Source organism: Hyaloscypha bicolor (assembly GCF_002865645.1).
Source record: "Hyaloscypha bicolor E unplaced genomic scaffold K444scaffold_117, whole genome shotgun sequence".
In the NCBI taxonomy this organism is placed as follows: Eukaryota; Fungi; Ascomycota; class Leotiomycetes; order Helotiales; family Hyaloscyphaceae; genus Hyaloscypha; species Hyaloscypha bicolor.
In genome coordinates this window covers 1,012,164-1,037,160 of record NW_020194619.1, presented here as the reverse complement: position 1 = coordinate 1,037,160, position 24,997 = coordinate 1,012,164, and the positions used below count along the sequence as shown (strand labels likewise).

Below are 24,997 nucleotides of genomic sequence, written 5' to 3'. Positions count from 1 at the left end.
CAGATGACGGAGTTGTTCCACCGCTCGCATGCCACTGACAGATTCGGCCTAGCTCAGCCTTCCATTGATAGTGGGGTCGTGGAGAATCACGTGGTAGAAACATGACAACCAAAGGGCGTCTGGTGTAGAATTTGGAGAATCATCTCTTGGAATGAAGGCAAGTCCATGGTATTTTGAAATTCGATTCAATCAAGTATCAGGGCGATCGCAAGCAACGCGCCTAGAAGTTTCATTTCTAGATCAAAGCTGACAAGCCCTCCACCCGCTCTCCACCAATCTCTTCTAAGCTCGTGAGACTTAGAGATGCCTTCAGTATATATCAACACTGGCCGGAAAGCTTTGACCGATCTACCACCACGCGACCCTAAGGTCAGAAGCTTCCATGAATCCCTTCCACATTACCGACCAACCCCACTCGCCGCTCTCCCAGAGATAGCACAACAGCTAGGCATCCAACACCTCCTGGTCAAGGACGAAAGCTCACGGCTGGGATTAACAGCATTTAAGATTCTTGGAGCGAGCTGGGCTACCGCAAAAGCGGTGGCCAAACGTGTTGGTTTGAAGTCAACGGGCGTAGGAAGCCGAGAAGACCTTGAGAACGAACTATCGTTGAAGAATCTGGCTTCTGTAGCCCAGGCTGCGGAACTTGTCCTCTACGCTGCCACGGATGGGAATCATGGCCGCGCTGTTGGACGCATGGCGAAGTACCTTGGCATCAAAGCAAGGATATTCGTCCCTACCATGGTTGATGAGGAGGCCAAGTCAAAGATTACCAGTGAAGGAGCAACGGTTGAGGTCATTAATGGAGACTATGACCAGACCGTGCTTGACACAAAGTTGGCTGCTGAGGAGCACGAGGGTGGAAAGGGGCTTCTGATCAGTGATACGGCGCTTGAAGTTGATGATGAGATCCCTCAATGGATCGTGGAGGGGTAAGTCCGGCTTCTCGGAATATATCCCTCTTGTAGCATGTTAAAGCTCTTGAGAACACTCCACTCCTAAAACAACCTGAAAGAAGTGTGCTGACTCCGATTTCTTGGGAATAGGTACCAGACCATGTTTGACGAGATCGAGGAGCAGATTCTAGAGGCTACTGGCCAGCAGACAATCACTCACGTTGTGGCCCCAGTAGGGGCGGGCTCTCTATCGTCGGCAGTCGTGACGCATTTCGAGAGGACATCGCGTTCAACTAAGCCAACCATTGTAACGGTTGAGCCGGAATCCGCTGCGTGCTTGAAGGCGAGTCTCGAAATTGGGAAGATGGCAAGTGTTCATGCGACTTTCACAATATGCACGGGAATGTGCTGCGGCACGCTATCCGCGAGTGTGTGGCCAATTTTGAAAGACGGGGTATCGGTTGCTATGACTGTCCATGATGGAGAAGTAGATGAGGCCATCCACTTGCTTCAGAAATATGGCATTTACGCCGGACCGTGCGGTGCTGCTAGTCTTGCGGCTATACGAAAGCTAGCCAGAGTAGAGGGCATCCAACTGTCACCTAATTCTGTTATCGTGATTTTTTGCACTGAAGGAGAGAGAGGTTACCAAATGCAAATTTGAATCTTTGCTAGCCCTACAACAGAGACATCATCCCTCTTGGGGCTTCACCCATCAGTCATTTGATAGGTACGTCTGAAGGGAGAAAGAATGTCTCACGACGTCAAGCAGGACTTCTAGTAGTAACATGATGACAAGATAGAAGGCATGTTTGGATAGCTTCATTCAGGAAGACGCACCACACTACCGGCTGGATTCAAAGGCAGAATTGCATGGAGGCCCTAGCTTAACACATCCAGCAGTTAGTGAACCAACCCATTGCTGAAGGTTTGATCAATCTTGGGATTTTCATGTACAAGCAAGAATATAGCTTCATGATGTACGGTACTGTAGATCCCGTGTCTAGTGGGTATCTGGCGACGACCTCTGGTTCATTTTAATGCTGGGGGAACATCCACTATTGTGTCACATGAACTTGGTGGTGACACTGCAGCCGGATCCCAAAGTGCAGACTTCGATAAGAATCAAGCCTTCCGCAACCTGCTATCTATCCTCCCCACGCTGGCGGGATCGAACGTGAAACAGCCTTAAGACAGTTGAAGTCGAGGATATGTGTAAGCTTTGACTTCTGATAAGCGTCGAGGTACACCTTCGCATAACTCTAGCGAACCCAAGACAGAAAAGAGAACCACAGAAAGTTTCGAAATCCTTCGAGAAACCGAGAGGGAGAAGTGCATGGTTGGTGGGGGCGAGAACTCGAAGGTCTCCCTCCTCTGCGACGTTTCGAAGTGACTGACTCGAACTCGAAAAAAGTGCTGGAGCTTGACGGACTACCGAAAGGCCAACTGCGCGCTCAGATTGCTGGGAGCTGCAGTATTATTTCCATGTCTCCCTATGCAAAGGAGACAGTGGCACGCACAGATCCACGCGATGCCATGCGTTGCGGGGAGCTTGGATGGAGCTCGAGTACCGACGTCTTCTTGACCCTTCTGAAGAAGTGACAAACAGCATGCTGAACAAGCGCACAGGCTGATTGGTTGTTGACAGGCACCAACGGCTGTGGATTTCTTTGCGACCGCTGCAGGAGATCAGACATGCATGTGCACGAGTAGGGGATATCAGGAACACAATGTTTCTCTGTGGCGTGGCACTTCCCAAGCAGTGCTTGCGGTGTGGCATCGCGGTGATCTTAGTCAGGGGGGCGGCTTGTTCGATACAACAGTACCATACAGGGGCAGAAAGAAGCGCTGCACGACGCGGGCATCCTAGTTCTCTTCACTGAGCACGGATAAAAGAATCCGCGGATCGCAGCTGGGCCGCCTGCCAGCACTACGTAGGAAACCAAAGATAGCTCATTTTCTTGTGAGCAGCTGAAGACGAGTTGCTGGCGCTGTCGCACTCCCGGGTTATTCATAACATCACGCCCTCTCGGCACTCAAGCAACCATTGGCGGGGCTGTGTGGAAGTCGCGTCGCTCCGACTGGCATCGAGTAGTCGCGCGAGTAAAGGAGTCTGTCTTACTTAGATCCCGCATCTAAAAGCCGCCTTCAGCTTCAGCTTCAGCTTCAATGAAAGCGGGGTGGACAGGAGGTATCTTCGAGTCTCTCGCGCCAGTCTGAATTCCTATTCTCTCACTTCCTTCTGACGGACGTGGAATTCCAGGATTTCGGACCTCCCGCCTTTTGCGGGAACCTTGAAACTTCCCCAAGACCAGACGTACAGTACAAACAAACGATCCTCTTGAATATCCGGGGGACTCAGAACTCCCCTGAGCTGAGCAGCCGTTGTGCCGCTGCGGAGTGCTACTGTACCGTAGTTGCAGGGAGTCAAGATAAAGGTTCCTAAGTCCCGAGGCTCGACACGAGGAACACGAAGGCATCCCCAAGTCGTACAGTACCAGTATGTAGTACCCAGAACGAAGTACTCCATACTGTACCTGCCGTGCACTTGGAAGTTGGATGGAGTAACGGTTACGAAACAGGCAAGGCGCGCGCTCTCTGTCTTGCCTTGCCTTGTCTTGTCTTGTCTTGGTCCCAGACTCCCAGCCCCTATTGCGAATCCTGGAGAGGGCGAGCTTCGGTGGGCCCACCGAAGAAAAACGCCCCATGCACACCCCGAACCCGTGAACCACTCGCCCGCCTTCGAGGCCGCCTGCAACTGCAACCCCTGAACGCCTCGACGGCAAAACCAATCCTGAGTGGACGGCCAAGACCAGGACCAGGACGGACGAGGAGCGTGGCGTGGTCATCAAGTAGGCAGGTCCAGTATTTCGCGATTACTGTTCCTCAATCGACGCTGCTGTCAGATACTACTTCGGCATCTTCATCTTCATCTTCATCTTCCTCATTCCAAGTGCGCGCCGCATCACGACAGCCTCTCTTGGGTCACCTTCTGCCGGATTTGCACGGCATCCGATGCAGAGAAGACACCAGAGGCCGAATAGATTTTGTAGGACCCCCCGCGATCTAGCCGCCGCCGAAGGTTGCTCTACGATTCCACGAGGACCAGCAGCTTTGCTGCTCGCGCGAAACCTCAGCAGTTGCGAACACACCTCCACCCGTCCAGATACCGAGGTTGGAATTGGCACACGACTGGAGAAAGAGGCAAGAGGCAGAGGCAGAGAGAGTTGTGTTGTATGACTGAGCACTGCGATTGGAGGATCTTGTACAACTTCATCCTTCGACGACGTATCTATGACGAGAGTCGGAACCCATCGCCAAACCCAAGGAACAGAGCCCGTTTGATGCTTCGACGGCGAGAGGAATACCGATGCCCGCAGGCCCCCGAGGAACTGTGAGCGAACAAAGTTGGCTGTGAGGGCACGCCGATAGCCGGCACAGCGCCGCAAGAGGTACGTCGCAGAAGAACTGCGCTCCTAGCACTCGGATCCAGACATCTGAGGACGGCCTTGAGCCAAGAGGAGGCGGCAGCTGGGGAGGTTTCCTAGGGCAAGACTGAAGAAGTGGTTGTTGCGCGGCTGGCCCCTGCTGGCGAGGTGACTCTCTCGCTCTCTCCCTCTCTCTGGCAGCGGCGACCCTTCACCACGGCCTGAGCTTCAATCGCGCAGCTATCCAGACCTGCAAGTGCGCCGTCCTCTGGGGCGTGGGCAGCGCGCACCTGTCTTTGTCTTCAGTTCAATTCTGGTCCCAGTTCGGGTTTTCTGCTGCGAGCCTCTGCCTTCTCTCTGTGCAGGGAAGGGAACGCGGCTAAACTAACCTAGTGCAGCCTCCAGGAGCACCTCGAGGCGTCTCCGCCGACAGCATGAGTCGCCAGATCAACTACGACGAGCCAACAGACTTCTCTGCAAAGCGTTCTGCCGTCTCTCCACAGCGGTTGTCGTCTTTCAGCCGCGCCCGCTCCACCAGCCGCGACCGCGCGGGAGCCTCGCAATTCGGCTCTCAGAATGCAATCAACACCAAACCTCTGACGCAGGCCGACTCGCAAGGGGGCAATCTCAATCGATGGTCGAAATCGACCGGGTCCAGCACCGTGTCCCACACCGACAAACGCTCCAATTCGTTCACGCGGCGAATGTCGTTCGGGGGCGGCCCCAGTTCATTTTTAGACACTTCATCGCCGCCGAGAAAGCTGCAGAAGAACCGGCCCGCGACCGCCAATTCCCCCTCGCCGCACTTGACAATTACGCGGACGCCGTTTGATTCTTCCTCGATAACCCTCCCGCCGATAAACACGCTCCCCGCTCTGCAGACTTCGGTGAGTACATCTTCTCCACTGGCGGGTCCTACGACACCATCACCGTCTACTGCCCAAATATTGTCCGCGGCGGCGCGTTCTGTAGATTATTTCGGGAGGGCTTGGGAGGATTCATCACTGGGGCCCAAGGATTTTGCACAGAAAAGGTCGCCTTCAGCTTCGCGGTCCACGAACTTAGGTCCTTCACCGGTCCTTGGACCTGCTGCGGCGTTGGAAAACGGGACCAGTCGATATCAGTCAGGCGAAGACGAGCGGCATAGGTCAAGAGGCCATTCGAGGAATCGCTCACAGGCGGGAAAGAGCAGTGCAGGCACAGGATCTTCCAACAGAAGCTCGAAACAGCCGTCACAAAAAACCATGCTTTCCAAGGCTCTTCAAAAAGCGAACACGGCTGTCCTACTCGACAATGCGCAGAATTTTGAAGGCGCCATGCAGGCGTACTCAGAAGCTTGCACTCTGTTGCAGCAGGTTATGTTGCGTAGCTCTGGCGATGAGGATAGGCGGAAATTGGAAGCAATTGTGAGTTTGAAAAGCTCTGGGAGAAAATACTGACTCTAACTTGTCCAGCGAAATACTTACACCAGCCGAATAAGTGAATTGCGGAAGATTGCGCCGCACCTCCGAGATGATGGTAAGGCTCTACCTGCAAGGCCAGAGAGTGGAGGATACAGAGCAGATGAAGTTCAATCGCCGGTTGATGATGATGATGATGAAGAGGAGGAACCTGCCATTATCGAGACTGCTACTGCCACGAGAATTGTGAACGACCAATCCTATGCCCCTGAAACCCAACAAAGCCGTGCAATCCTGCCATCAGAGCTACCGGAACGTAGGGAGTCACTCCTCCCGTCCACCTTTGAGTCACTGCAATACCGGCCAAAAACCACACAAGATCAATACATGGGACGGTCTTATTCGAAGTCCCCGATGAGAGAACGGATTGCAGAGATGAGTTCAACACTCGCACCACCAATGGACAGCTTATATATGCCCCCACCTCTCTCACCCAGGCGTCCCTCCTCGCCGATGACACATGGTCGCTCAAACAGTAACCATGAGAGACAAAGGTCATCTGATTTGTCAACTTCAAATCAACCTGCGGCTCAACCGAAAAAGGGCCATGCAAGGGCGGCAAGTAACGAGTCCATGTCATGGCTAGATACTATAGATGAATCTGGCGGCTCTACCGCTTCCTCGGTCCACTCGAGAACCTCATCCATGGGAGTTCGAAGGAAGCATATTCGGGCTCCTAGTGGGGCAACGGAAGCCGAGTTCGATGCGGCTTTGGACGCCGCTGTCGAGGCTGCTTATGATGATGGCTTTGAACCCACGGGTGCTACACCATCAACTCGGTACGACTATGATGACGACGATGAGATTGTTGCCAATGTTAGGCGAAGGGTAGAATTGGCAAAAGAAAGGGTACGCCAGAGTGAACGTGAGGCTGCCATCCAGGACGCACGGGACCGAGAAAGAAAGCGATTGATTATACAGAAAGAAGAACAAAAACTTAACATTGACGATGACTATGATGGAAATGAGTCCGAGGAAGAAGAACGAATGTTGGAGGAGATGACGAGAGGATATGTCATGGAGGATTTCGAATTCGGTTTGCAATCCAAGTCTGCCTTGCCCCGGGAGTCTGATTCAAGTGGATTTTCGGGACGAACTTGGAACAGCTCTATCGGATCCAATCCTACCACTGCCGGAACAACATTATCCACTGTTGCTGAAACATCATCGATCCCACAAATACCTTCGATACAGGCAAAATCACAACTCCCAACACACCCACCTCCCTCACAAGCTCTTCCACCGCCTCCGAATGCTGCATCTCAACCACCACCGCTGAGTACTGCCAATTCTCAAGGCGTTCGAAGCAGACGATTGTCTGGGCAGAATGCAAGGCAACTTAAGATCGAGACTACCACCAGAACTCCCGCCGTTCCAGCACCATCAACCCAGCCCCCCTTGATGCCCCCACCACCTCAGACTAATGGCAGCGTTGCTGTCCAGCCTAAGACCCCCGGACTGCCTCAACAACGACAAACGTTACCTGGCACATCAAGCAAGCCACCTGTGCCTCAATCTGCTCGACAGGCCTCGTCTCCGTTCCCAGGCCCTAGCCCATCCGAAGTCATTCTTCCACCGACACCAACACTTGCCCAGACGTTCACAAACGACAGTGAGAATGGACAGTTGCCTCGCTCTGGCTCCCCTGGTCGTGTACAGTCAAGGACGGGGCTACGAAAGAATTTCTCGTCTTCGAGCTTGAAGAATATGAAGAGTCGCAATCTCTCCGTCTCAAACATAGATGATGGCTCCGACGTTTCCCCGAACACTCCCCTGAGCTCACAATTTAACCCGAGAGAGACAAATGGAAGGCTTCCTGCAATTCCAACTCTACCCACCCCTATCGCCATAGCTTTTAAGGAAAAGCAAAATGGCGTTACCACCGGAGGAATGTATCTCTTCGACGGTGATATACACTCTCCGGATAGCCCAGGCTCGCCGAATCCTCTTAACGCAGGTGCACCAATACCTCTAGAACCTTGTCCTACAGAGTATCTACTTCGTCCGTTCTGGCTCATGCGAGCCTTGTACCAAACCATTGCGCATCCCAGAGGGGGTTATCTCTCAACCAAGCTTTTTGTTCCACGTGACGTATGGAGAGTCAAGGGGGTCAAAATCAAGAGCGTCGAAGACAAGATTGCCAATTGCGATTTCCTCACGGCTGCTCTGATGAAGCTCGCCAAAGTCGATACTTTCGATGCTGATGCCGTTTTGGTGGAGATGCAGTCTTTCGAGGGCGTCCTCGAGCAAGTTCAAGCAACTTTGACGAGGAAGCTTGGTAATGAAGTTGGAGTTCAAGGCTCAGGAGGAATGTTCAAGGATGCGTCCGCTGGGGCAGACGGTGAGACGAGCAATCTTACCTCGAAGTCTGGAAGCGTATCAAGCAAGTCCTCTGGGTTCTCTTGGCGAAGGTTACGATCCAAGAATTCTGGCGTCGGATTGTCGAACGCGTACGCGAACAAAACGTCTGGTGATGGCTCAAAGGAAGGCCTAAGTATGACAACTTTGCCAATGACCTCAACGTCTGTTGCCAAGGTACGATTTGCGAAGAGGGATGTGAGCCAGATTCAGTTTTCAGGGCCGAACGCAAATTACATGAGTGCGCTAGCGAAGCTCTTTGATGCTGCGCAAACTCTTGGTGAGTCCTACTCTGTCTGTCTTACTTGATCTAATCACTGACTGTCTTATTAGATCAAATCGCTCGTCAAGTTGAAGATCCAGGTCTAAAACATGCGGACAAAACGCAAGTAGGTCTCGAGCTCTGTACTCGCCACGCCGCCGAATTCTTCGGCTTCTATATATGTCGCTTCGTTCTCACCGACATCGGAATGCTTCTGGACAAGTTCATCAAGAGAGGAAGCGAATGGGTTCTTGTGTGATGTATATTTATTTGCTCTTGCTATCGAGTGTGAGCTACTCAATTTTGGACATGCGCCTCGAGAGCTCTCGCTGTTGCTGTTGGAATGAATAATGACTGACGGAAGGCGTTCGCTATTTTTCGGTGGATCAAAGTACTTGTGGGATGAAAGTGATACCAAAGTAGAATGCCTGTATTCTATCTCCTGAGCGTCGTTTGTATAGCAAGCAAAGCGTGGCGATCTAGAGCTGCTTTGCTGGAAATTTATCGGGGCGGACATGTATATGAAAGACAAAAAGATAATCGTCCCCGCTGTAAATGACTGGTTCAGTGGACCAAAAAAAGGCACTCAATTCTCAATGTCCCTAGTCAACTTAAACTATTGCAGATGCTTTCCCTCTAATAGCTCTCGATTTACAGTACAAAGTACATTCAATTTCTTCTACCTTCCATTATCTATGGAATTCTTGAACATTTGAACGTGTCTCCTTCCGATACCTAACTCAAATGAGTACTGTACATTAAAAATTAGTTTCGCTTTAATTGTCCACTGGAGGCTGGATTGCTGGAGGGTTTTTTCAGGCAACTCAAACCCCATGGCATGCAGAAAAGAGCCACATCAACAGGATTAGGAAAGGTGCAAGTCTGTACGCACAGTCTCCGGGCTAGCCAAAATTCAAGCATAATTTTAGTTTGACCAAGCAACGGAAATGGATGTTCATTCTTCATTGACCATCGTAAGCTTGGACATCTACGGCAAGAAACTTTTCTACAGCCCCTAATTGCCGCCGCATCTCTGAATCCTAGTCACACATCCCAAAAACCCACTATCCCTTCAGTGCATCTTCTCGTGTGTCGCCATCAACGAACCTTCAAATGTGTCAGTACACCTCAGGCATAGAAATGACAGAAAGACTTACCAATGAAAGTAGTAACCAAACGGCTGCGAACTTGGCAAATGTCTTCCGGCACCAGCCAGATGGTTGCACCCATCTTTCTGGCTATACTGATACTGAGCTTGGCGTTCATATATGCATCCTCATCCGATCTGCCTGGAGTTACGAGTTCGTAGTCGACGTAACTGCTCTTCATTCCGTTCAAGACATCCAAGAGGAAAATGCCGGTTCCGATATTTGAATCCTTGAATGAACGGATCGAAGTATTCTTGCCGCCTTTCCGAGACATGTCGTTTGCCCACTTGACCATCTCTGCGTCGGTAATCTCCCGCTTTCCGAGTCTTTGTGCCAATGCGGAGAGTGTCTCAGATATGTCCTTTCGCATCAACTGCCAAACGAGGCCCAGAGTCAGAGTCCGTTGCCCATCCGTGATATCTGCTCCTTGCACACCAACGAGCGAGAACCGATTCTGTTTACCGAGCTCGATTGCATAATTCGTGTTTTCGACTGCCTTGAATCTCGACATCTCTGCTCCGTTCGTCGGAGCTTTGTTCACGTGACGCCAGTTGACTGATCCCTTAACTACCTTGTCATATGCCTGCAGGAGGATCGTGCCATCCCGCAAGTCGTCGTACAAAGAGTTTACAGCCGGCTGTACGTCAAGACTGTTGAGCCACAGAGTGAAGACCCGAGCCTCTCGCTCGCCCTCAGCATCAAAATCGTCAACTTGAAGCTTCTCTTCCTCCGTAATAGGGTCAAGAGCAGGGTGGGTGTTGAACAGGTTTGCAACAAAGGCCAGATTCAGCTTTGGATTACCAGCGACAAGGGAAGTTGGAGTCAAGAACTTTCGACAGCCTAATGTATCAGCGTTCTGCAGAACTTGCTCTGCTCTTTGTAGGAGGTCTCGGGTTTGTAGTGGGCCACGGGTGCAGTGCTCTGGTGCAATTTGGGCAAGAAGGACAGTATAGTTCTCGCCGTCCTTGACATCTGTCGAGAAATTTGCAACTCTAAAATTCCGTTAGTACGTGTACGATATAAATCACGAGTGGGAGTTTACCTCCGTGGCCAATTGGCAGCTTTCAAGTGATAGTTGAACCATCTTAGTAAGATCTGCTCCGGAGGAAGTCTCAAGAACTGTTCCAGGGTCTCATCCTCTTCCAGTAATCTATACAACTCGGGGTGAAGCTTGATATCGATCTTACCAAGCAGACCTCGTCTAATGACTTGCCAGATCAGACCAAGAATCAGATGCTCACGTACTTCAATGATGTCACCGCTTCCAATGTTGACTACGGAACAGCCGATACCTTTCGCTGACTCGATGACAATGTTGTTGTTCTCGGTCATATGGAACGCATTAAGGGTTTTGATCTTTTTTCCAGGCCGGTTGAGCACACGCTCGTCGATTGTGTCAGGGACGCTGTCATTGATCAATTTTGCCAACACGAGTCCATCCTTGCATTCATCAAACATTTCGAAAGTGTCGGTTGGGAAGGGTAATCGGTTTCCAATATCCGGGTCTCCCGCCAACACGGCATTGATATGGCGAGTAAATTCCGTTCGCTCGTCCTCATTGATAGTATGTGTGACATTCGACGAGGAGCCTTGGACTTGAATACGACCACTGACACTTCCCTTGGAAGCATGTCCTCCAGTTTGCTGTGAAACCATACCGCCACGAGCCGGGGAGGCTGGACCTGTCGACATGCGCTTCTGGGCTGGAGAAGAATCCCGAAGTTTGGAAACCAGCTGCGAGTATCATTGTCAGCTCGAGCATCTTCAGAGGAGCTGGAATATCCCATAGAAACAGGGACACCTCCTTGAATGCCTCACCCCAACAAAGTCATCCAATTCGACTCTCCTCGAGGAATCAAGCTCTACTTCCTTCAGCGCCTGGCGCACGACATCGTACGGTTGCCTCTCGCTGGCTTGAGTCGCCTTGATGGCGGTCGCCTCGTCAATATATCCCTTATCGTCTACATCCAGCTTACGAAAGGCGTCTTGCAGTCCAAAGATCTCATCCTGTTGGAATTGAGGGTATTTCCTGTGGGGAGTTAGCGTCAGGCCCCAGTAGGCACACTCCCAGATGCCTCTACCTCTGCAGTTTGATGACATTCATCGTGTAGAATTCGGAGATCCAAGCGGCAGCTCGAGATCTCACAAGTCGGTGGATACGGGTTCGCTGGCTGAGAAGGTCAGGACGTCAGGACACCAGGCATGCAGCGATGAGGGGCAGCTGCGGGGAGTTATGATGATGCGGTTGTCTCAAGATGGTACAGCTGCTCACTCGCAGAGTCGCTCTCGGTGTCTGGAACGAAGGTGGAAGTTCAGAAAGTTGAGCGCGGGGAGCCGGATTTTGAATGGGGCCTGGGTTGTGGGTTGTGGGTGGTAGTTCTATGCTCTGCTGTCGAAGTCTTGATTGCTGATGTTCGCTCCCTTCTAATCCGCCCGTCGCTTGCGTCTTGACCCCCGCTCCGCCCCGCCACGCCACGTAATTTTGAGCTGTGGTGCCTGAACGCTGGAGGTAGCCGTACGAAGTACAGTACCTTCGAAACACCGCCTTCCGGCCCAGCTTGGCACAAGGTCTTGATTGGCAAGGTCTGAAGCAAATTTCGTGCGGAGTGCCATTCGGAGCCTCGAGAGAAAGCGTTGCCCACAATCACGCGAGATCACCGACCGCTGTCCCGCCCTATTTGAAATCCCAGATCAACTCTCTGCACGAATCTTCAAGCAAGCTGGAAGAAAGCTTTGCGGAAGTTACACGGATTCTGGCGCATGTACTCATCTAATGTCTATGTCTATGTCTATGCCTAAGTCTCCGGTCTACTTGTAGGCCCTCGCTATTACCAGCGCTACCAATGTTATACAAACTTGGCAGGTATCTAAAGCTGAAGCAGAGGTCCTTAATTCTCCGCCATCTGAGTGAGTCCATACCGAGAGTGAGGCTCACGCCAGACGCAAAGACGATGGTGTGCTTGATTCTTCCCCTCCAACCTCCCATCGCCCATATCCTGAGGCCGTGCTATGCCTTTGCTCTCTTCCCTTAACCTTACTTTGGCTGCGAGATGTATTTCGTATGCGAGGCCGTAGCCAGCAAAGGGCCAGGCTTTCCATTTACCAGCTTGCAGATTCTGATCGTCGTGAACGCAACGGACCTCCCCACCTTATTCGCAAGAGCCTCAATCTCAATGGTCTCGCCGACTTGTGCGGTACCAATATACGTAACGTGGATGTCGATACTAGCTCCCGATTTTTCGATGCCGTGGGTACAAATCGCCAGTCCACCGCTCCAATCCACTAACGCCGCACTCACAGTGCCGTGGAGTGTTCCTCTGGAGTTAACATGATTCTTGCTCAGCGTCAGGCGCGAGGAAACGGATCCTTTGGTGGCGGATATAATTTCAGCATCCGAGAGCAGGAAGTCTGTTTGATTGCGTCGTCAGCAATGGCTCGAGGAAGGTTGCTGCTCTGGGAGATTTGCCGTAGATTGGACTGTTCCCTTGCATACGCTGCCATACACCCTTTACATGGTCCAATTCTGGCGAGGACATTTTGGTCCTAAGGTGGTGCCTGATCAGATTGACGTGGAGGCGATGGATTGTCGTCAGCAGCGAGGCAGAGGCAGCGAGATGAGTGTGGGAACCTAACCTATTCTTAGACCCCGCATTCTAGGGCAGGGGCCTTCCGCTACCACCGTGGGTGAAGGTTAATTAATGGCTTATCCATATCATATCGACCTGGATTTTATCTTCATAGAGGGCGAGGAGAAGGGAACTTGAAGTTGTTTCTGTAAATAATACTGAGTTAGCCTATCTGACAATTTTACCCCAGTTCAAGGGGTTTTCACTTCTGGAATTGGCACCTTGAAGAGAGCAACAGGGTGGATGCTGCTTTATTAAGGTTATTGAAGCTACAGACGCTCGGTTGCAATAAGGGGCGGAAGAAAAAGATTTTAACTTTTCAATCTTTGCAGGCTACCTCGCAACTCACCAAAATCCAACGCAAAGTGAAGATTTCAAACCCCCACGACACGTCGAGCTCAATATGGCAGCATGCGGAATTTGCGAGCAGGCGTTGGTCATTGAACTTGATCCCGATTCTTTTGACGAATCCGCCGCAAGCTCCTCAGTTGGCTCTGCGGTGACTGCACCTGACGATCTCTTGCTCCTGTGTGGGTGCCACTTTCACTGGTCAGTTCCGGAAATTTTATTCCTTCTGCCCCTTCGTACGCATTCGAGTTCGATGGGTGGGTGTTCTCAAGTTGAAAACATCCAATAAAGCATGGGAGTCTGTCCAGTCCTCTCTGCATGCTCCAAGCCCGCCATCCATTTCAACCTGGCCATCAAGCGGCTGCCGAGACCTGCTTGATCCAGGCTCGCCGAGATTGGGAAAAGCAACACCCAATTTTCAATGCTCCAGGCCAAGTTGGACTATTTCAGATCCTTCTCCCACGATTGTTACCTCAGTTAAAAGCACTTTCTTCCAAGTCAATTCTGTACAAACATCTCGGAAATCCTAGAATGTCAAATTACTGCCTCTGCAAAGTCCAGACGAATATTCATTCATGACTTGGGACTTTGAATTCGTGCCGCTCTGTTCGTTCGCCGCGAGCCAGGCAGCATCTATTCAGAAGCGCTTGAAACTAATATGATTTAGGCAGTGCTTGCTGGACGAATCTACCCAAATCGCTCTCTCTCTCACGTGCCCAGCTTGTGATAACTCCATCGTTTCCACGTCCCCTGGTCCACAGCCACATATCCTAGCACGTTATCACAACGAAGGAGGAATTCAGGAAAACCTCGATGTCCTTCCTCTCATTACTGAGGAGGCTTACCTAGAGACAAACCCAGCTGCTCGGCCTGCTCGAGCCTTTATGACAAGTATGTATCCTCCGCCTTTATTTCATCGGCTTTGAAAGGCTCTCGGGTTGTGAGGTATTCAAAGCTCTCTCCGTTTGAAGTATATGGGAACTGCTGTACCTTGAACTTCACTGACCTCACCCTTGTCCAGTGTGTGCCGAAGGAGATGTGTCAGGGATCGCTGAGCTGTTGAAGGACGTAGAGGAGCAGGAAGACGAGGAAGGCATGTCGGCCGGAGAGATACTCCGGTGGCAGGACCCTCTTGATGGGATGAAAACAGGTTTACATATAGCTCTTTTGAGAGCACAGCAGGAAGTTGTTTGGCTTCTGTTGTGGCTCGCTTCGGATTTGACCACCCAGGCCTTCCCAGAAGAAGCTTCTCACACTGCACAAGTCATAGGTGCTGACAGAGGCACGACTCGCGGAGTCGATATTCGCAGCCTTGTTGATGAGCAAGGACGAACTGCAGAGGATGTAGCTCGGAGTGCCGGAAACACATGGACACAGCTGCTGGGAGGAGGGGTGCTTAGGGTCAGAGCTTAGAACAGCAGTCGAAGAGGGCTCCGGAACAGCCGGCGGTGGGTGAGCTAGACAATCGAGTGTGTGTTATTGAGCATTGCGGCGAGAATCAATAAGGTTGGAAGACACAGAGGTCTCGTTTGCCGCACACCTCCGCCCGTTTGTCAACATTCGGCTTGGGTTCAAAACGCCTTCCGGCCGAGAGAGCGAAGATAGTGACAGAGGGAAGCCGTGCTCCCGGTGGACAGAAAAAGAGGCGGCACCGATCGTGAATGTCCCAAGTCAAATGGGAAACATTTGATGTGATTGGAGTAGAGCGGGGCAGGAACCCGATTTTCTGGAATTTCCCAGATGCTTATAGGGAGTAAACTTTCACTGTACAATACCACATGCGTACATTCAGAGAGTTAGTCCTTGCGATGTCCAACTTGATTTGGGACCTTGCAAATGGGTGGCGCCTTTTCTATCCCGGCGAGCCTTGGCAGCGGAAGCGGGACCATGCTGTGCCGTGCTGTGCTGTGCTGTGCTGTGCTGTGAGGTCGGCAGATGCCGAGGTTGCATTTGAGCCATGCTAGACATGCCATGCCATGCCACTGTTGACATCATTCGTCTCTGCCAGCCCAGCCCCGCCCCAAAGGTCAAAGTCAAAGTCAAAGTCAAAGTCAAAGCAAAGAAAGTCTAAGAAGAGAGAGCCTCGGATGACCAACTGCTTCCTGTCCATTTGGCTTCCGAGCATTCTCGTGCCTTACTGTATCGCATCTAGTCGCCGCCGCACTGCCAAGCATCTCTGGCCCTTTCGGACTTTGATTGTTTCTCATCACACGACGGATCAGCAATTGCACGATCTATGGCCGATGTAAGAGTGAGTGCCATCCCATCTCGCAACGGCCACGGCCACGCTCCGTGATGCCCCCGAAACCATAAGGTTGCCATCCCACGCCGGACTCGCAAGATTCCCTTCACTTCACCTCACCTCACCTCACCTCACCTCACTTCACTTCACTTCACTTCACTTCCCTCTCCTCCTTCTCTCGCTGCGAGAGGTGTGCCTGCAAATCCAGCAGCGGATCTACCTACCTACCTATCATAGTTCTCACTCGTCACTCAGCCGGCCCATATTTCCCCCTTTAGCTTATGTTGCTGATCCTCGCTGCATCATCGTCGATCTGCTTCAGCCTTCGTTCATTCAGCCTTGCGCCTCATCGCCTCATCGGTCGTAAGCACCACTCTCTGTAAATTGATACCTGTATTTGTTCTCTTGCGTTTTCGTTGCCTCTCTTTTGCGATTCCTCCGTATCGGTTTCTGCGGCTGCGGAACGTAAATGGAAATGAAAGGCCATCGTGACTGAAGCTCATTTTCAAATAGAAATACATATGAACAACGCGAACGCTACCTCGCCAAGCCAAACCGAGAATATTGCATATTTGATGCTCTCATCCCCGTTTCCCGCTCACAGCTCCCCCGTTTCTGAAGCTCTGGGCGTGAGCACTTCGAAATGGCACGATTAGCAGCTACTCCGCCTACATTGGCGAGTCGATCTTCGTCTATCGATAAAGTACCACAATTGGTGGGACAATTGAACTCGGATGGTATTGCCAGTCTGGAAGCAGACCATACTTATACTCAACCACGGCGGTCGGAACCCCCTCGATCGATGAAGATGGCTCTCGGAGCCGTGGACGGCTCCCGACGAAACAGCTCTGCAGACTCCATATCAGAAAGTGCCAGCGAGGAGGACTATGACGCTCTCAGACATGATCCTATGGCAGTAGTTGCTGGTGGCAAAGGCGGTGGCTTTGAAGGGGCAACGAGCGGGCCCGCTGTGGAAACAAATGGCAGCAAAGCATACCAGTCGTTGAAAGTGCCTTCGAACTCAAGACCAGGACCGCCACGGCTAAAGTCCATTCCAGTCACTTTGAACAAGTTGAAGGAGAAAGGACGGTATATCTTGACAGCGGATGATGACGCTTTGAGAGAAATATTGAAAACAGGCATAGAGAGAGTAATTGGAATCTTCACCTCGCTCGGATCCTGCTAACACAATTCAGGAGAGAAACCCAGCTTCTGCAAAGAAACGGCGAAGCAAATTCAGTGATCTGGTATTCACTCGTCAATTCACTACTTTTGATCGGCAAAATGTGGACAGTGCCGACTCGCCGTTTCATGGCTTCTTCACTTTGTTCTGGTTGGGAACTGCTATCTATATGCTAAAATTGGCTGCTGAAAATTGGCGCCAGCATGGCAATATTCTCGGCAGCAATGAGATCATGGGCCTCATGTTCCACCGAGATGTCATGGTCCTCGCATTGTCAGATGGAGTTATGTGTGGAGCTACTGGCTTCGGGTTGATCCTCCAGAAGCTCATTCTCAAGGGATTCCTCAGCTGGGACCGCCAGGGATGGATTATTCAGAGCGTACGTGTTCAACATCGAGACTTCTTGATTACCCGCTTAATAGAATATATGACAGATCTGGGAAATTTTCTACATTGTTGCTGTTCTTGGTTGGACGTTATTCCGGGAATGGCCGTGGACGCACACTGTGTTCTTCGTCCTCCATGGTCTTGTTATGCTCATGAAGCAGCACAGCTATGCATTTTGTATGTTTCTTCTGAGGCTCAGCATTGGGTCAATGCTAATTCACCTGGTAGACAACGGCCACCTCTCAGAGGAATTCAAAATGAGAGCAACCCTTCGGAATAAATTGAAGCAGCTAGATGGTGTTGCTCCAGCAGTGACACCTTCTGCCATAGCACCCAAATTCTCCACATCTCTAGATTATCTTGATCATAGGCCGAAGGCCTCAGATCTCAACCAACGCCGTCAATCAAGAACATTCATCAACGAAGACGGTGCTTCAAACATTGATCAAGTAGGCGCCGCTATGGAGTCCGGAGAACCTCTTGATCTCGACCAAATACAAATATTTCAGCGGATCATCAAGTGGGAGATAGGTGAGCTTATTTCCATACCGACCTGCTAGTTTTTGCTTGAGAGCCTAGCGCCAGGGAGCTTCTCGGGAGCTCACATTTGTCTTGAGAGCTTGGTTACCCGGCTCCTGAGCCCCCTCCCAAAAAAGCAGTCAAGTGCCTACTAATTTGGTTAGACGCCCTCACCGAGGACCTCAAAGGCAAATGCACGAAAGGAGACAATATATTTCCAAGCAACTTGGCAATCAGGAATCATTACGAGTATATTGTGCTCCCTACTTTAGTCTACGAACTTGAGTATCCTCGATCCGACAAGATCAATTGGTATTACGTTGCTGAGAAGACAGCTGCGGTGTTCGGAGTCTTGGCTGTCATGAATCTCATTTCCCAAGCATTTATCTACCCCGTGGTAGTTAGAACTATCGAGATGAAGGATGCGGGCATGCTACTCCAAGAGCGTTTGGAGGAATTTCCCTGGATTCTTAGCGACCTAATCTTCCCCTTTATGATGGAATATATGATGGTGAGTACAATTCGTGATCCTATTCTATTTAAATTCACTGACATTTCTAGACTGTAAGAGTAACTCGCTTCCTGAATGTGTCTTGGTAGTGAATTGCATGGAAATGAAAGATTCGCTTAGCACCTCACCCCCTTTTCTCGCCCGAACCACGTTTGCAACTTGTCAAGTCATTTGCTAACTCAAAAAGTGGTATCTAATCTGGGAGTGTGTGCTTAACGTTCTTGCCGAGCTCACCTACTTCGCTGACCGCGGCTTCTACGCGGATTGGTGGAATAGCGTCTCCTGGGATCAATTCGCGAGGGATTGGAATCGTCCGTACGGAAACCTTTTCTTTGTACCATACCCCGATTCCACTATTTCACTGATCGGGACGATGAGACATCCTCGCGCCTCTGTCCTCCCGGACAAAGAGATTGCTAATTCGTTCTAGTGTGCACAACTTCCTTCTACGACACGTCTATCATTCCAGCATTTCTTCAATGAAAGTCAACAAATATACGGCCACAATCATCACGTTCTTCCTTAGCGCGTGTGTCCAGTAAGTTCAATCTTCAATTCCGGAAACAGCTGTGGCCCTCCACATCCGGGTTTCCACTGGAACATATTTTCTCTACCGCTCTTCGGGATGTGGGGAAATGGCTAATTTATCATCTGTTCAGTGAGCTAGTCATGTGGTGCTTGTTCAAGGTAAGCTTATTTCCATGCCGAACCGCTGTTTTTCTGTTTGAAAGCTCAGTGCCCCGATGCTTGCACGCACATTTGTCTTTGGAGCTCGGCTCCATAGGCCTGGGGTTCCCTCTTGTAGTTGAGGGATCGCACATGCTAATTTGGTGATAAGAAACTCCGGGGATACCTCTTATTTCTGCAAATGTCACAAATTCCATTGGTGCAATTAAGTCGTTCTAGATGGCTCAAAGGAAGGGCAACCTTAGGCAATCTCATCTTCTGGATAGGGATATTCACTGGCCCCAGTCTTTTATGCAGTCTCTACTTGATCATATAACGTTCACCTCGATAGACAGGTCGCAATACTGGCACTGGCTTTGATAAAGGAAAAGGAACGATATACCCCCGCTAGAACTTGGCAATCTTGATGCCCGGTCAGGAATATAATGCTCTGGCATCGTCGCCACTCATTCTGATCACGACAATCACTTCCTGACTATGGTGAAAGTTGAATATGCTCGTTGTGGAAAATCTCATCAATGGAGGCAAGCTCAATTTTCATTGAATGCTACCACAGATCAACACTCACCTAACGCCCCTGTCAAGTCCCCGATACAACCACGAACGCCGCCCCATAATCTAATCTATTTCCCCGTCTACCTCTGATTTTTTATTTCCATTCGTACGAAATTTCGATACCGTGACAATAGCCTAGAAAATCGACAAATCAGTAAACTCCTATCCCATATGTTTATGAACGTAGATCAAGCCGAGGAAGCTGGATTGAAATGTTTTAATAGTTATACTTGGACGGCAAGGTGCCGTAGAATCTGCAAAGGAAACTAAGAAGCGGTCGTGCTTACTGGGACATCATAAAATGGCTGACATCCTCATCAGCCCAATAACTTAAGTGCGATGCAATAGTACTGAGTTTGTCAGCTCATGGGGTGCTTTAGCGTAGAGGAGAAATCATACTTTATCGGATTGAAGTCCAAGACACTCTCTTGGATACAATAGTCGACTCTACCATTCTGATTCAAGGCTCTTACTTTGGCCTCTTCTCTCCGGAGCTTCTTGCCTTTTTCTTCGGCTTCGGACCATTCGTGCTGGGATGGGTGGTCGGTTTGGTGGCTCTTCCGCCGTTTTTGAAACCCAGCGTAGAGCGTCTCGATTTCGTCATCAATTAGTGTTGCAGCATTGGCACCAGAACCATCTCTATCCTTGGCGGCTGTATCTTCAGCAAGTTGTCTCATCTTCTCGTTTGTATTTTCTCTTTGAAGAGTGGGAATATCCGAGATAACTCCGCCGCCTGATATATTTGTCCCAGCTCCAACGGATTGCGATGTGCCTGTGTTTCGTGGTACATTTGGAGATTCCATTCGTGCAACATCGTCGCTTGTAAGACCGAGGCTGCGGTTCAACAGGCTGCTTGCGATGCCTGAACTCAGACTTGACCACAATCCACTTACGCTTTGCCCGACTTTGGCGCCAATGCCGGAAACACTTGCGGCAATTGTCTTTTTCGTATATGGAAGAAGTTGAGGTTTCATAGACGACATCGCTGGGGAGATAAGAGGCTCCAATCGGTAAGAAATGGGATCTGATGGGTGAAAGATATTGTAAAGTTGGGACAATTTCGGAGATGAAATGGTAAGAGGTAGCCCTACCATCGAATTAGCAATGTATTTCTTTGACGAGGAGAGAGCTGGGAACGAGCCGGGAGCAAGAAACATCCTCCCGACCAGTGAAATAAGGAGTTTGGCATATAGGACAAAGAAATAGGTTAGTTACCTGTAATGCTCGAAATGTTCTCACCTGCACAGGCCGGTGTGGAGGAAGCAGCCAAGAACGGATCCGCCATATATTCGGGATCCATAGGGGATTCAGCGGGCAGGGCATCCTCTCGAGAATGGCGGGCCAAGATGTTCCGTCCCTTTAACATTTGGAAAAGGCCTGATTAGTGTCATTAGCAGCAAATTTTCTTTGATAAATAGAATTTAGGCATAAAATATAAAGTGGCAGTACGGCCCAAACACATATAAAGGATATATTATTATTATTATTTTTGACAAGGAAACCTTGATAGATCTAACAACTCGAGAGTTGGTTGAAAAGAAGTGCACTATCAAGCATTGTAGAATTCATATCCAGTCATTCGCAATGTCTAGGACTTCTTAGAACATTCATGTTTTGTTTCCTGATCTTCCAGAAGATTGCTAAGAAACGAGACTGACACATACCAATGGGAGATCCTAGGCAATAGAAATCCTCCACTGCAAAGTCAAATTCCAAGTCCTTTAACTTAGACTTGTTGGTAGCTGGGCGCTGATTCTTATAGTGATTCTGGTGCGTGACTGAGGTGGGAATCTTCGGGGCTTCTTTCTGACGGCACAGAATATCGAACAGGATCGCCGATCCGAGCGAATGGCCTATGAGACTGACCTTGCCTTTGAATTCTGGGTTACGCTCCCGGAAGAGGTTGTAAATACGATTAGATTCAGCAAGAACGATGTTGCTTATGTGCTCCCGATATGCGCTTTGGTAGAGGAGTATGTCCAAAGCTAAGGAAGGACCAAGTTAACAAAACCCAAGTAGATCGATAAAAGCGTACCTACCTAAATCTGTAATTAGAGACCGCACAAAAGGTACGCCTTCAACGGTAATATCCTCTAGGCTTGGATATTCTTCTTCATCACCAAAGGCATCGCCAATGTCATGTTCCTTTCTAGCCTGGCGGACGCTTTTTTGGGGGAAATCCAGTAGATGACGCCAGCAGACTGGCAAGACTTGAATGCGGCAATTTTTAGGTAGTTTGTCAATCTCCGCGTTGAGGGCTTGAAGGTCTGCAGAGCTTTCATAAACGCTCTTGAGAGTTTGACGGAGCACATTCACATCGTGAACTGCCATCAGTTAGAATGCATTTTTCCTGGTAATGAAGAGTGGCTCGCGGCGGACAAAAGGCGGCACTAATTGTCCTATGCCCACTAGGACATTTCGACTACTTCCACTCCAAATGAACCCTCGAGTTCTCGTGATCCAAAGTCTACTTCTTCGAAAGTCTCTGAAGTTTTAGAATCAGAAAAGCAAAACCCTTGCACCTCCAAGTCCAGATATATGTTCTGCGTTGGCCAAGGGTAATAAAACCATTGCTGCTATTTGTATCCACCGCGAGAATGGGCTCATGAGCCGAGATGCCAAGCCCCGGAGACAAATGCGCGTGCAAGCTTCTTCAGGTTCTCGGATCTCAGATCTCATTGATGAAAAGAGGAAATTAGTATGAGATGAGCCTTACTAAAATTTACTGATTCGGTTCTGGAAACGATTGTCAGCACTGTTCTGCAAGTGAGGATTGTTTAAGACACTGACCTCATGCCTAACCGCTGGCCAATGCCATGGGTAACCAATATCAAATGCTCGATCTCTCTTCCTTGGTTCTCACCATTCCGGTCGTTGTAATCGTTCTGAATCTCCTTTTCGTCTCTTCTCCTTACGGCTTCTGCCTCGATATCCTCGTCACCTAGAGACGACATTACCGCAGTTGCTTGGTCTTCAGGGCCGGGTACTGGTCGGGATGTACTCGGGGGTGCAGATCTCCTTTTCAGGAGTCTCTGTTGGCGTTCATCGAGTTGCAAGGATGGAGGCATGTTGGATCCTTTAGTGGCTGCACTAGTAGGTGTCGACGGAGTTTTGTCAGCACCCGGTTCCTTGGCTTTTCCAGCATCATATCCACGGACGAGTTTGACACCACCTAAATAACCACCACCTGCAAACTTTTGATACACAGTTGATGAGACACGGCTCATGAGACTGTCTGCAGAAAGCCAAGCAACCGAGGGATTTTCATAGGTTACAGTGCTGTTCATCCAGGAACCGAAGAGCCGATAGGTTTGCGGTTGATGCTGAAGGGATGTCCCAGAAGGAACTGGGACATCCTTCAAAGCGTTTGTGGCATCGTCAGGTGCTTGCTGATTGGCCGCTCGTAGGGTTTCCACAGAGGCCTTGGGAGTAACCTCCCCAGAACCCGCTCGATTTCGACCAAAAGCCCCCGAAAAAGATAGAGATTTGGGATCTTCGCCCGGCTTCGTTGATGCTGGTCTAGAGGTGGGCTTCTCTGGAGCTTTGGGATACCGGAAAGGTTTGACTTTGAGATAACCCTAACCCCAGAATATCGGATTAGTATTGCCTTTGAAGGAAGTAGTTTTGAGTTGAGAGTGTCTCATGAGTAGTCTAGCCTGAGGGTAGCTGGGGAGTGAATTGCTTGCAGTACATGAGAAGGAGGAAATTATACCCCGAGAAATTCAGACTTACCTCCTCCAACTGAGCAGCCAAGTTCTCTTCGCAGGGCCGCAGAGTTGATCCTTCCTGAAAAAACCACGAGCCACGTCTCACTTCATAGATCGGACCAAGCCAAAAAACTACCGTCGAATCAGTATGGAAATTTTCTGCAGCTGAGGAGCCAAGATCCTAAGACAGACGGACATGCCGGCTCCCGCGAAGCCCCTGCGTTCTGAGCTCTCAATGAAGAAAACAGCAAAAGAGGATGAAAATAAACTTACCAGGAGCAAGTTCTCGTTGTTCAATATCCACTAGAACAAATTAGCTACATATTTGTTCGGGAAGCGGGGAGGAGGGAGGGAGCGGGGAGACTGAGACATCCCCCCGGCCAGTGAGATAGGAATGGGTCAAAAATGGGCTCTTTACCATCGAAGAGAAAGTCTTCGTGCACCGGAACTCGAATGTTTCCCCCGGCTCCCTCTTCATTCCCCGCTTCATTTATACTCGTATTTGTCTTCTTCCCAGCGGCAGACGGCGATTGCCCTCCGCTGGCATCGTCCTCTCCTTTGGATCGAAGGTCTTTACTCGGATCATCATATTCGTCTGCCAGCTTTTGGTACGCGGATTCAATTGAACTGGAATCATGTTCTGAGAATGTTACAAACTTCTTGGGTGGTGATGCAGGCTTTGTTTCCTCATGATGATTCTTCAGCAGTTTGGGTTTTCGTTTGGGAATCTATGTCTGAATCAGCAAGATCCTAAGTTAAAACTGGGGTAGCAAGCTCTACATCAACGGCGTAAAACCAACGAGCAGCCAACGGTGGACAATCCGGCGGATATCTCTTCGAGCTCAATCCATGCTTCCAGCTCTGTGTTGTATGATCTCCTCCCTGCTGGCTTCTCAAACCAGAAGCCTCTCTTGCAGCGGAGGGAGGTTTCGGAGTCGAAGAGCGGGTACCGCCCCATGGGGATATCGATTCTACTGCAGCTGAAAGATAGGATTTCTCGGGTTTCTCTGACTTGCTTTCGGGCGTGGGGTCCATTCTCTCCTTACCCCCCGCCACCTGGAAAGCCGTGGCAGATTTGAGCAGACCTGCAGGAAGAGACCGAGGCACGTTTCTGGCGTGCTGGGCCAAAAGGGATTTGAAATAGCCAACCGCCAATTTGACGGTTTTACTTCAATAACACGAAAGAACAAAGGAAAGCGATATGCATCGCAGCTCTGATCCGAAAATCATCAAGGCAGGTGCGTTGTGAAACAAGATCGAGGTCTGGCAGCAACTACCACTTCCACGCGCCACACTTGCAGGGCGAGCAATGACGATGTTGTAGTTCGACCCTGGCAAGCACGTGAAGTTTTCCACGTGGTTAATTTAAGTCGCTCCAGGCTACCTCGCGTGGAGAGAAAGGCGAACTAATTATCAATCTCCTCAGTTAAGCTGGACAATAAAGGAGGCCACTTCTAGAAATCCGTGGACAGTATGAGTTGGTAGACTTTGAATTTACATAAATCGAATGAACGTTCTTCCAACGAGAAGCGTCCGAAATGGTCCAAATTGACTTCGGACAATTGGCTGCTTTGTCTGTCCATGGTGACGCTGCCAAGTTGAGGACGGACTGTTAATGGAGCGGAGAAGTTCAGAATGGACAACGGGTGCATAGAAGACATAGTTGTCACTTCATGGAAG

The 24,997-nt window shown here is 50.1% G+C and overlaps 7 protein-coding genes across 7 annotated transcripts; 4 read left to right on the top strand and 3 right to left on the bottom strand.

Annotated features, from left to right (window-relative positions):
• Positions 1 to 125: 125 nt before the first annotated feature.
• K444DRAFT_593775 (tryptophan synthase beta subunit-like PLP-dependent enzyme) lies at positions 126 to 2,037 on the top strand. The gene is made up of 2 exons (XM_024878317.1): positions 126 to 932; positions 1,047 to 2,037. The coding sequence occupies exons 1-2, from the start codon at positions 304 to 306 to the stop codon at positions 1,558 to 1,560; spliced, it is 1,143 nt and encodes a 380-aa protein (XP_024733922.1). The 5' UTR covers positions 126 to 303; the 3' UTR covers positions 1,561 to 2,037.
• A 2,721-nt stretch (positions 2,038 to 4,758) lies between these two features.
• Positions 4,759 to 8,663, top strand: K444DRAFT_632169 (uncharacterized protein; the record flags this gene model as incomplete). Its single annotated transcript, XM_024883450.1, has 3 exons — positions 4,759 to 5,730; positions 5,779 to 8,422; positions 8,476 to 8,663. 3 exons carry the CDS (start codon positions 4,759 to 4,761, stop codon positions 8,661 to 8,663), a joined length of 3,804 nt encoding a protein of 1,267 aa, XP_024733921.1.
• A 515-nt stretch (positions 8,664 to 9,178) lies between these two features.
• Positions 9,179 to 12,044, bottom strand: K444DRAFT_615468 (uncharacterized protein). Its single transcript, XM_024880733.1, has 5 exons — positions 11,634 to 12,044; positions 11,371 to 11,581; positions 10,595 to 11,286; positions 9,562 to 10,544; positions 9,179 to 9,511 (listed from the first exon to the last, which is right to left on the bottom strand). Exons 1-5 carry the CDS (start codon positions 11,654 to 11,656, stop codon positions 9,477 to 9,479), a joined length of 1,944 nt encoding a protein of 647 aa, XP_024733920.1. The 5' UTR covers positions 11,657 to 12,044; the 3' UTR covers positions 9,179 to 9,476.
• Positions 12,045 to 12,193: 149 nt separating this feature from the next.
• K444DRAFT_615467 (Thioesterase/thiol ester dehydrase-isomerase) lies at positions 12,194 to 13,130 on the bottom strand. The gene is made up of 2 exons (XM_024880732.1): positions 13,019 to 13,130; positions 12,194 to 12,960 (listed from the first exon to the last, which is right to left on the bottom strand). Exons 1-2 carry the CDS (start codon positions 13,086 to 13,088, stop codon positions 12,587 to 12,589), a joined length of 444 nt encoding a protein of 147 aa, XP_024733919.1. The 5' UTR covers positions 13,089 to 13,130; the 3' UTR covers positions 12,194 to 12,586.
• A 451-nt stretch (positions 13,131 to 13,581) lies between these two features.
• Positions 13,582 to 14,939, top strand: K444DRAFT_632166 (uncharacterized protein; the record flags this gene model as incomplete). The annotated part of the gene is made up of 3 exons (XM_024883449.1): positions 13,582 to 13,727; positions 14,194 to 14,417; positions 14,548 to 14,939. The coding sequence occupies 3 exons, from the start codon at positions 13,582 to 13,584 to the stop codon at positions 14,937 to 14,939; spliced, it is 762 nt and encodes a 253-aa protein (XP_024733918.1).
• Positions 14,940 to 16,411: 1,472 nt separating this feature from the next.
• Positions 16,412 to 19,835, top strand: K444DRAFT_692426 (uncharacterized protein; the record flags this gene model as incomplete). Its single annotated transcript, XM_024887819.1, has 9 exons — positions 16,412 to 16,918; positions 16,965 to 17,330; positions 17,386 to 17,515; positions 17,567 to 17,869; positions 18,022 to 18,368; positions 18,556 to 18,683; positions 18,799 to 18,906; positions 19,028 to 19,055; positions 19,207 to 19,835. 9 exons carry the CDS (start codon positions 16,412 to 16,414, stop codon positions 19,369 to 19,371), a joined length of 2,082 nt encoding a protein of 693 aa, XP_024733917.1. The 3' UTR covers positions 19,372 to 19,835.
• On the bottom strand, positions 19,543 to 24,621 carry K444DRAFT_615459 (uncharacterized protein). Its single transcript, XM_024880731.1, has 12 exons — positions 24,098 to 24,621; positions 23,736 to 24,045; positions 23,591 to 23,620; positions 23,343 to 23,449; positions 22,401 to 23,188; positions 22,327 to 22,346; positions 21,650 to 21,934; positions 21,275 to 21,595; positions 20,826 to 20,987; positions 20,010 to 20,697; positions 19,898 to 19,960; positions 19,543 to 19,745 (listed from the first exon to the last, which is right to left on the bottom strand). Exons 1-12 carry the CDS (start codon positions 24,350 to 24,352, stop codon positions 19,691 to 19,693), a joined length of 3,084 nt encoding a protein of 1,027 aa, XP_024733916.1. The 5' UTR covers positions 24,353 to 24,621; the 3' UTR covers positions 19,543 to 19,690.
• Between the last annotated feature and the right edge of the window lie 376 nt (positions 24,622 to 24,997).

Excerpts from the sequence above, each read along its gene's own strand:
- K444DRAFT_593775 (XM_024878317.1), top strand. The coding sequence starts at position 304 with ATGCCTTCAGTATATATCAACACTGGCCGGAAAGCTTTGACCGATCTA. Across the intron at positions 933-1,046 it reads CCTCAATGGATCGTGGAGGG|GTACCAGACCATGTTTGACG; the intron begins GTAAGTCCGGCT and ends TCTTGGGAATAG.
- K444DRAFT_615468 (XM_024880733.1), bottom strand. The coding sequence starts at position 11,656 with ATGAATGTCATCAAACTGCAGAG. Across the intron at positions 10,545-10,594 it reads GCTGCCAATTGGCCACGGAG|AGTTGCAAATTTCTCGACAG; the intron begins GTAAACTCCCAC and ends ACGGAATTTTAG. Across the intron at positions 9,512-9,561 it reads TTTGGTTACTACTTTCATTG|GTTCGTTGATGGCGACACAC; the intron begins GTAAGTCTTTCT and ends ACACATTTGAAG.
- K444DRAFT_615467 (XM_024880732.1), bottom strand. The coding sequence starts at position 13,088 with ATGTCCTCGCCAGAATTGGACCATGTAAAGGGTGTATGGCAGCGTATG. Across the intron at positions 12,961-13,018 it reads AGGGAACAGTCCAATCTACG|ACTTCCTGCTCTCGGATGCT; the intron begins GCAAATCTCCCA and ends GCAATCAAACAG.
- K444DRAFT_615459 (XM_024880731.1), bottom strand. The coding sequence starts at position 24,352 with ATGGACCCCACGCCCGAAAGCAAGTCAGAGAAACCCGAGAAATCCTAT. Across the intron at positions 23,189-23,342 it reads TGGCTGCTCAGTTGGAGGAG|GGTTATCTCAAAGTCAAACC; the intron begins GTAAGTCTGAAT and ends TTCTGGGGTTAG. Across the intron at positions 21,596-21,649 it reads GTCTCTAATTACAGATTTAG|CTTTGGACATACTCCTCTAC; the intron begins GTAGGTACGCTT and ends GTCCTTCCTTAG.